Here is a 10,659-nt window from a genome sequence, read left to right as displayed (position 1 = left end):
GCCAACCTTTACCGGCAACGCACATACTCAACCGCCAATCTTGAAAATCATTTCCGAGAAGACCCTGGGGACCAGCAATAGGTAGGTTCCCAGTCCTTAGCACGCGGCCAGCTGTCTAGTCCAATGTGCCGTAGTGTAAATCAGAATTTGGAAGATCTTAGTGATGAAAATTTCGGGTTGTATAGCGTTGGTTACTGGTGGAGCTTCTGGAATAGGACGTGGAATTTGCGAACTTTTGCTACAGCTGGGTGCCAAGGTAAACGTTATCGTATTCAGTTTTATTTTAAAACGTGCCTTATACTCATATCTAAAGGCCTCCAACGTAAACAACCAAAACTTACATGGACACCCCGGAAACATTCCGGACAGCCCACGTGGTTTGAGACCAAATTTCGTATAATGGACTGAAATTTGATTAAGATTTATTTAGGCGTGTTTATAGTCGGAGACTGACTGTACACCACTACAAAAATGTATTACTCATTTCAGCTGTGCCTTGGCCCCAGTGTCATCAAAACTGATGAAACAGCGGGGAATAAATATAACACTGCAACAACACCCAATTTATCCTAACTATCATATGACAATTTTTGATACCTATCAAGACTGGCTTAGTTAGACAATGTAATTCAAAAAATTACTTAATAGTTAACTGGTAAACTTAGAGTCTAATGATAATGGGCTGTCATTAGGGGTTATAGCAGTCCTCTTACGGCCCTGAGTATATTTAACAATTAGACCCATACACCGCAAGGGCTAAGGGTCTAATTGTTTTAGTATCACCCAACTAGGCGGACAGAAAAGGCAATAATAAAGTTAGCTAATGCAAGTTGAAGAAATTATTTGGCAATAAAATGAAAGAAAGCGTCACGCTCGATTGCACCAATTTCACTACTCGAGAACTATTACCAATAGTCCTCTAGTAGCATAGCCAATTAAAATGCAGGATTTTCATTAGTCCACTAGTTGGGTCAGTGATACTAAATGCTTGATAGGTGTTGCTTATGAACTTACCTGTTGTTGGTACGGCATTCATCTACAAAGTAAGGAGTTTGTAATATGGCTGGAAAATCAAGGCAACAGGCAAGTCAAAACTATGACAGCTTGAGCTATGATAGGCGTTAAAATTCAAAATATATTGATAAAGTCAGTAATTTAGAACTGTACTGCCTCATTACTCCATATCTCTCCCTCGTGGAATACATGCAAAATTACAACCTTCCTTGATTAATTCATGTAATTTACAGGTTGCTGATGTAAATTACATGTACACGTGTCTGTTTAAATAATGTAAATAAACATTGCAGATTAAATTATTTTAAGCTTCTTTAGCACTGAGAGAATGACATAACAGTCTGTCATCTTCCATTTGACCGGGTTACTGTCCAGTAAACCCATTCATTGAAATTTAGGTTGCTGTGGTTGATGTAAACGAGGAAAGAGGGAAGGAGGTAGAACATACATTTGAAGAGAAATATGGAACTGAATGCATAAAGTTCATCAGATGTGATGTGTCGGATGAGAGTGATTTAAAAGGTCAGTTATGTTTAACGTTTATAATAGGCAATTTGAGAAAATCCTAATAGCAGTGAACAAAATGAGAGTGATCCAAATTAAAATGTTTACAATCTTGACCCATTTTATTCAGCAGTTCTATCTGGGGTCATTATAAAGCAAAGATGGCATTCCCAATTGAAATTAATAGCATTACATAAAATTGACATTTTACTTAAAACTGAAATTTTACTATAATTATGTTAAATTTTATCAATTCCTTTTGTCGTAACTCTATATCATGACTTCAGAGAAGCCAGAACATTGACGGAGACTACTGGCTTCAAAGAGGTTGAATTTTATCTGGAGGTAGTTTTTGTCATCAAATTCTTATTCAGCATAGTCATGTAGTACTTAAGTGTCTTTTCTTTTATTAGAGGCATTCACAAAAGCTATTTCCTTGTGGGGTCAGATTGACATTGTTTGCAATAATGCTGCTGTTCTTGATGAAGACAACTGGAATAAAACAGTCAATACCAACCTGGTAAGATTGTTTTGTACTTAAGATATTAGTAAGTTATGGAAGTTTAAGAGAATGGGCAATGCTGTGGGAACATGAGCGCACAGGTGAGTGTTTCCACAGCTTTTTTTGACTGTGAATACATGTTTCTATAAATAGCTGGATAGAAAATACCCAATGAGAAAAGAAAACAACTTGTTTACTTTGATCATCAAAAAGGAAAATTCTCTTTTGCTCATGCCATCATTGCATCAACAGCCTTTGCTAGTTCTCAGGGTGAGATGAAATTCAAAAACTCAACTTGCCCTTCAGGCAAGCTGTAATTTCATCTTATTAGCCTTATGAGCTAGCCTGAAATTATTTTATTTAATTAGGATAATTAATGTAATTTAATATGCAAAAATAATGTTTATTAATAATGTGCTTAGATGAACTAATTCTCTTTGATTTCCCTTTTGAATTGCTGTAAACCTTACACAATAAATCATTTAGAAGCACTCTATGTGTGGTTCCAAAAAATATTCATACCCTCTCCCATGGAGGGTTTTTTTCCAGTTTGACCCCCACCCCCCAGTATTTTCCATTCCAAGGGGCTTCTCTGTACTTCCCCCATCTCCTGGAATTTCCATGATTTTTCTACTTGAGTCCCCCTGCCCCTTGGAAATTTCATATCCATAAATAACAAGACCTAAGTTATTTATTTCTCCTAGGTACTATAATCTGGAAAAAAATTACCATTTTAATTGATTTCGGTCACTTAAATTTTACATTTTACTTCATCTTAGAAAAAGATTTGCCTTGTTTCACATTCTCTCACGAACTGTCTGCTAAACACCATATCTGAAGTTTGCCATGAAAAAAGAGAGAAACAACCAACAGTGTTTCAATCGTGTCCACTTCATGCTTGCCCATCGGGTAACCTGTGATAAGAAGCCTGGCACTAGCCCGACTGATCATTTCACTAGTTCCAGACTATCGGACAGCCTTTTTGTCGTGCCCTGAGTTCTGTTTTCTATCAAGTTATGGAAACACTATAATTTTAAACCAATCAGCATTGGTATTTTATTTGGGCTATTTTCTAAAAAAGTATAGTGTGGTTTATGATCCCTGCATATTTAGTTAAAGGAGATATGAGCTATGTGACACTATTATTTTGTCAGTGATTTCTTGTTATATCTTTTTTATCATGGCTGTAAACTGCCACTTGTAAGCCCTTCTGCCTAAGCCCCCCAGTTATAGGCTGATCTACCTGTAAACAAACTACTACTTCTGATTATAAGTCCTCCTGGAAATAAGCACCCCTGTAGTTTAAAATGGAGTGAATTTGGTTTATTATTTTTTTAAAGCTTATTTCTATTTATGCTCCTGTAGCTCATTTTGAAATGTTTTTTTTTTTCTTTTATTCTGCTTATAAGCATGCTGCCCTCCCTTGTCCGAGTCGAAAGTTAATAAGCCCATCCAAAACCCCTTACAAATCTGTTTAAGGGCCCATTAAACAATTCATGCACGCGCTCGTGCGTGTTGCTAAGGAGGTGAAATTTCACCTTTAGTTACTTCCATCAGCCTGAGTGCAGAAAATAAAAACAACTTGCAAATTCGCTTACATTTTAGATGTTTTTCTTTGTGTTTCACAAAATGCAAAGTAACAAAAGTACAAGCAAATTCAAAATAAGAGAAAGACAGAAAAACAAGAGCAATAGAAAGAGAAAAACTACCTCCATGTGGCTTTGTTTGATCCTACCGAAGTGCCCTGGTGGTGTAAATTGCGCACGCGCTGATAGAGTAACTTCCAATAGATATTGGGTGCACTTCCGGTTTCTTTAAATGCTAAAGGAAACGTGCTTTTTCATTAAATCCAGCCTTTTTCAATGAATTTCGATCAAAGCCAAGGTTGGAAACATAGTTATGCATTCCTTTTCTGAAATCATGCTTTTTTCAGAAAATTATGAATTTGTCAATATTTTGAAATTCTTTCAAAATCTGACCTTTTAGAAATGAAACAAAATCAATGCATAGCGTAATGAGGATTTAAATTAAAATATTAAATCAATGAAAAAAATCCTGTTAAAGTAATTTGCCTGGGAGCCTTTGCATTTTTTCTGTATTAGTCACATGACCATGGGCGTGGCCTGATGACATCATCACCAGTGTTACTGATCATGAAAAAGACTCATGAAATAACTCTGAACTAACTAAGAATGATGAAGTTACATGAGAATAAATTTTCCTTAGCAACGGCTTGAAAAGATCGGTTAATGGGCCCTTAAGCCCAGGGATTATAAGCTGCAGTTTACAGTATTCTACTCTCTGGCAAAATCAAGTCATGCACTTGTGGAATTACATGTATAAATAAGAATGTTTCAACCACCATAATTTATGTAACTGGTCCATTTCCAGTAAAAATTGCCCAGTGTCCCCATGGACAATTCATTTTCAAGAAAATCTGATTAATAGGAGCTTTCTTTGTTAAATTTATAAAGGCTGCATTTAGAGATAAAGGAATCTGTGTGAACTGCATCTGTCCTGGAACAACAGACACCGAAATGGACTTCCCCAGACATAGACTAAGAAAGGAAGAAATTGAAGCTCAAGATAGCCTCCCCAAGCAGCCGTAAGTAAGAAGAATGTAATAGGTGAAATGTGCAGTGTGTTGCAAGCATGGGACAAAGAAAAACTGAGTCCTTAACAGGACTCAAACCTATGACCTCCCAGATAATGGTCAGGTGCAATAACCACTGACCAATCACCTCCTCACTGCAAACCCATCGACTCAGTCTAAGACTGACTTCCTGAAAGACAGGCAGAACATGCCTAGCCAAGAGGCTGGTTGTTAAATATGGCTGACATATTTTTTCCCTTTCCAACAGTGTCTCTGATGTTGCAAAGGGAGGTTGTTGAGCTTGTTGAGGATGACACTAAAATTGGGGAGGTGCTAGTGGTTTGTATAACAGATGGAAGTAAATACAAGCAATTTACAAGTTAGGTTGGTATTTTATAAACAATACTGAATTGTTTATCAAACTTGTCCAATAATTCACACTACACAGCTGGAGACCATACTCCCAAATGGTTCCGTGCAATTTTAAGACTACGTTTTGATGATTTTTAAGAGTGCACTGCATCTATGTAGAAAAAGACAGGAAGAATTAGTATAGATTTCAAGTAGTAAAAAGTAAAGAAGTTCTCCAAAGTTCCCACTTGCAAATTTGTGTGTCAATAATACACACTAAAACAGTACCCACATAATTTTTTTCCTATTTGAATTTTTTATAGATGTGAATGAATTCCATTTCCAGGCTGAGTAGTTTAGTTCAATCAAGTGGAAGGCACAAATTGCTATCACTGCTGGAAGTGTTTGTGTTGCTCTGTATCAGCTTGAACATAGAGGAAAGTCACCATTGGTAATTAACCTACCAAGCAACAAATAGTCGGGATTTTTGTCATCATCTAACCGTACAATAAGAAACCTCTTTTTTTTTTTCGTCAATGAACAATGCAGCACCAAAGCACATGTGACAGTAAATCTGTCATTAATAGATGGTGGTGATGTTTCATCAACAGTTGATGGTTGATCAAATGGTTGATGATGTTTCATCAACCCAGCCTAGTTTTATGATCTTTTAGGTGTTTTCACTAGGCTTTTCTAGCAAAAAACCTTGATTACTTGATGGTGCCATTGAATTCACTCTTGCCATTCCATCAATGACCTCGATCCCAAGCTCTCTCTCTTTTACTCCCTTTCCAAGCTTCATAATTGCATAAAATTGACGTAATATTAAGTCACCAACTTATGACAGACTCTAGTAGCTTGGTGACGTAAGGGATTTCAAAAAGTAGAATAAACTACTCGATAAAGTTGTGAAAATCTTACTTTTTAATTTTCACATCATGGTTAAAGAAAATAAACAAGTCAGGAGATTCTGTCGGTGCATTTGTTTTCTTTCAGATCAACATGATTCATTTAATATTTATTACCTCTCTACTGTTTGAAGATGGGTGTGTCAGATAATTACGCTAGGAAGGGAAACTTGTACTCAGAGGACTTTCATAGAGAATGAACTGTAACAGAAAACTGAAAGTGGTTACCCGGAGGGGGAGACTCGCATATGAAAATGTCGGGGATGCCACTCGTCTCACTTAGGGGTATAAATCAAGGTTTCTGGTTTCACGTAGGGTGTTCGTGACGAAACCCCACTAGTTTTAGGCGTCAAAGTATCTTTTAAGGTGCACTCATAGGAATAATAATAAAAAGTGCTCTTATTTCCATTTTGAGGCTCGATTTCTTACGGCCTATTGAGTCTGTTAGACTAGCGCGGGCTCCGTTCCTAAACAGCGGCTGGTAGTCGAGCCTTTTCTGTTTTAAGTGGTATCAGGTGATATGCTTCTGGTGGTATGTTTTAGGGGTCATATAAAGCACGAGCCACGCCCAGATTGGTGGTTCTTTAGGGGTCTAATTCAAATTATCCCACGAGCATCCCCGACCTTTTATGGGGGAGTCCCCGGGGGGAGTCCCTCCCCCGGAGGTTGGTCGCCTCTCATTGCACCCACCTTCACAGGTATAGCACCTACTCTACAAGGAGTACGAAATGACAAACGAGATTGAAACCTCTCCACGTTGTGTTTAGAGCAATGAAAGCCTTTTGCAGACAGAATATAGCTGAACCCTCTGAAATATTTTGTCCACGACGTTCATCAGATTGGTGATGTCCTGTGTAACCCCATCATTACCCTAAAGCCCCTAAACTAGGTGAGTCAACTGCGAGCAGTCTCTTTGCTCCTAACGTGCCGTACGACGCGAACACGCGAATGCAAGGCAAAAGAAGAACAACCTGAGAAGTCCGCACGCGGAGATACAAAGACAGACCGCAGGCGTTTTTGAGCTTTCGATTTTCCGCCTTTAACACCGATTTGATCGATAGTTCTGCCCAGTTCGCAAAGTGATATCGTTATTGCTGTGTAATTGATTTGTGGATGTTTTCTTTGGCGAAGACAACGCTTTTGGAAAGAAGACTTCTCAAAACTGGGTTGGCAGCGCAGCAAAAAATATCCTTTCCATTTGGAAAGCGATTTTAAATAGCTCCTTGTGATTCTCACTCGTTAATTTTCCCACCTAGCTATTCCTTGCACACTCACAAGTGACCACGAGTGATCACGAGTAACCACGAATGACAACGAGGTCAACGAGTAACTAGGAATGACCACGAGTAACCACAGATGACTACGAGTAACTACAAATGACCACGAGTTACCACGAATGACCACGAGTAACCACGAATGACCACGAGTAACCACGAATGCCTGCGAGTGACCACAAGTGAGATTACATTCATTGCCGGCTCATAATGACTAACTAAGAACACTTATAATGACTTCGTAATAACACCACTGACGTATATTGATGTAATCTCATTCGTGGTCACTCGAAATATCTTCCCTATCCCCCACGACCCCGAGAACGCTCGACACTAAAGACGTGAGTCTGATGAATATGTTGGAAGTTGACGGGTGTCTGGAAAACCCGAATAGCGAATAGCGAATAGTCGCGAATAGCGAACAGTGAATAGTTCCGAATAGCGAATAGTACGAATAATGCGAATAGTGGCGAACAGTCTCGAAAAGTGGCGAATAGTGGCAAATAGTGGCAAATTGTGGTAAACAGTAGCAAATAGGGTACCCAGTATCTCGCAGTCAACCTCGTAGCAACTTAGGATGGGATTTTCCCGCTAAAAAGCACAGACGCTTATCAGGACAAAAAGTTGTTTCTACACGTAATTTCTTCTGTTTTAACCGCTGCAAAAGCGTAAATATAAATACGTCTTTATTAGGTTATCCTTGTGTTTTCTGTTTTCTTAATGTCGGACAGCCCACTAGCCTGAGTCCGGAGAAGAAAAGGTAATAAATTTACTGAAATTCTGTTGCTTATTTGGATAATTAATTAAGGCTGGATGTTAGATCTAAAGCGGTGACTATTGACGACTATTCGTCACTATTCGCCACTTTTCGCGATTGTTCGCCACTATTCGCACTATTCGAGACTATTCGCACTATTCGGGACTATTCGCTATTCGCTATTCGCGACTATTCGCTATTCACTATTCGGGTTTTCCAGACACCCGAAGTTGACAGGTAATCCTGTAATCAGTAGGTGCCGTTTGTCGTAAACGGGATTTGAATAACAAAGAAACCTTTGTAGTCGTTACTTCCATGTCTCGACTCATTCCCGATGCCTACTCGTTTCTCTCCCCAATTTGCGTAAAAGTTAGGATGTTAGGGAAAAAGCCGACTGCCGTCTTAGCCTACCAATGCATGCTTTCGACCTGCCAGGCTCAGACGCTATTGGTGACACTTATGGTTTACAAGACCATCAAATCAAGCAACAATCACAATTACAACCACACACCCATTTAGGCAGGCTTCCCAAAGATTAGAAAAAACAGGGACAAATGTTTCAGTAAACAGTAAGTCAGTAAAAGGATGGTGAGGGAATTTAAGTTAAAAGCGTGTAAATTAAAATAAGCAATTTCGCAGTACGCGCTACGATGTCTGTATTTCTACCCCAACAAAAGGCACATGCAATTTACAATCATTTTGCATATGCCTCGTATACCATGGAATAGTCAATCCCCAAAGGAAATATCTAAATTTAAGTTAAGATGCAGTGGTGGCCTAAAATATGATGATGTTGATGAAAATATACGATTTAAAACGTCGTAACAGGGTGGCCAAACACACGCAACATGTTGCGCCCACCAATGTTGCGACATGTTGCGTCGAAATGTTGCGATCGTTTGGCCAGGACTTGCAAATACTGGGCCAACAATGTTGCGATATCTTGCGTTGAACTGTTGCGATCGCTTGGCCGGGGCCTTAGGGTTATCTCAATTTTAAAAGTGAAGGTTAAATTTCTAGCAACTGACAGACTGGACAGGTAGAATTCCTTTCCCCATCGACTATTTCCATCCGAAAGGTGAGAGAAATGCCTTGGAATTCCCACGTGCACACGTCTTTTAAGTTAGGCTTATGAATTAGGGTTAGGGTTCGGGGGGAGTATCTCAATTTTTAAAGTGAAGGTTAAATTTCTCGCCACTGAGAGGCTGGACAGGGAGAATTCCTCTCTGCTTCGACTATTCCCATGCGAAGGGTGACAAAAATGCTCTGGAATTCCCAGGTGCACCTGTCTATTAAGTTAGGCTGATTAGTTAGGTTTATCTCAATTTCAAAAGTGAAGGTTAAATTTCTTGCCACTTACAGACTGGACTGGGAGAATGCCTTTGCGCATCGACTATTCCCACGGGAAAGGTGAGAAAAATGCCCTGGAATTCACACGCGCACGCGTCTTTAAAGTTAGGCTTATTAATTAGGGTTAGGTTTCGGATTATCACAATTTCAAAAGTGAAGGTTATATTTCTCGCCACTGACAGACTACAATGGGAGAATTTCTTTGCGCATCGACTATTCCCACGGAAAAGGTGCGAAAAGAGCCCTGGAATTTCCACGCGCACACATCTTTTAAGTTAGGCTTATTAATTATGGTTAGGGTTAGGGTTATCTCAATTTCAAAACTGAAGGTTAAATTCCTCGCCTTTCACAGACTGGACGGGGAGAATTCCTTTGCGCATCGACTATTCCCATAAGAGAGGTGAAAACAATTCCCTGGAATTCCCACCCGGGCACGTCTATTAAGTTAGGCTTATTAATCAGTGTTAGGGCTATCTCAATTTCAAAAGTGAAGAATAAATTTTTTGCAACTAACAGACTGGACGGGGAGAATTCCTTTGCGTATCGACTTTTTGAGGCATGGAAAAAAAAATCCTGAATCCGCTCCTAAACATTAATGGATGATCCAAAACCCGACACATCACCGTTGCAGATCAGTTAGTGAAAACAGAATTTTAGTATAAAAAGAAGCTTAGCACTCCTGTCAAGTTTGTTACCTTACAGTCGGGTCTTGTTCTTTTATATTTCAGAACTCGATATATTCTGAGAAACATACTACGATTATCAGCTGAGAAAGGCCCGACGAAAGTTTGGTGACCAGGTTTTAACGTGAAAGTCGTGTTGTTGTCACTGGCAACTGGTTCTGTTTCCAGTAGCAACTTGCCCGCGGCCTTTGACATCATTAGAAGCAAAACGACGGCGTTATCAGTTCGGACTGGTTATTGGCACCATTAAGAAACGAGGAAAGTTGCCCGTGGCAACAACCGTATTAAGTCCAAAACTTCATCACCGAAGCTCCGTCACGCCTCACTCAACAGATAATCGTAGTAATCCGTAGTCTTGACGACAGCCGCGTAAACAAGTAAACCCTTGATTCATTTGACTTAACAAAGAGTACAATTTTCAGCAATGACACTTCTTCGGGTCTTCCCATAAACCTTTAAATCATCTTTCTCATTTTTCCTGAACGTAGGCAAATTTGGTGGTGATTTTTCCAAGAATATTTCGGAAAAAAACTCTGACTCACTTGCTTTCCTGAGCAAGCTTCATTTCAGCAACGCGCGATACATTTTCCTGCCTTCTCCGTAAAAACTAAAATCTTAATTTAAGATTTTTCGTGTTTACCTCAGCACCAGAACAGGTTGTCAGCTTTTGTTCTGGTGCTAAGGTAAGACGAAAAATCTTGGATTGAGATTTTAGTTTTTACG

The 10,659-nt window shown here is 39.2% G+C and overlaps 1 protein-coding gene across 2 annotated transcripts in view; it reads left to right on the top strand.

Annotated features, from left to right (window-relative positions):
* Window positions 1–7,015, top strand: part of LOC145465297 (15-hydroxyprostaglandin dehydrogenase [NAD(+)]-like) — a 7,202-nt gene extending 187 nt beyond the window's left edge. Inside the window, exons 1-6 of one of the 2 annotated variants that reach the window (XR_014041560.1) lie at window positions 1–256; window positions 1,413–1,536; window positions 1,932–2,038; window positions 4,495–4,625; window positions 4,882–4,997; window positions 5,288–7,015. The exon at window positions 1–256 is cut by the window's left edge and continues 187 nt beyond it. Coding sequence is in view for 1 of the 2 variants with exons in the window: in XM_081449074.1 (XP_081305200.1) it covers window positions 164–256; window positions 1,413–1,536; window positions 1,932–2,038; window positions 4,495–4,625; window positions 4,882–4,912 (486 nt within the window). In the remaining variant the exon portion in view is untranslated. The other variant, XM_081449074.1, reaches the window with a different exon arrangement.
* The last annotated feature ends 3,644 nt before the right edge of the window (window positions 7,016–10,659 follow it).

This window comes from Orbicella franksi, chromosome 13 (genome assembly GCF_964199315.1).
Source record: "Orbicella franksi chromosome 13, jaOrbFran1.1, whole genome shotgun sequence".
NCBI classification, from domain to species: Eukaryota; Metazoa; Cnidaria; class Anthozoa; order Scleractinia; family Merulinidae; genus Orbicella; species Orbicella franksi.
This window is presented reverse-complemented; position numbering and strand designations above follow the sequence as displayed.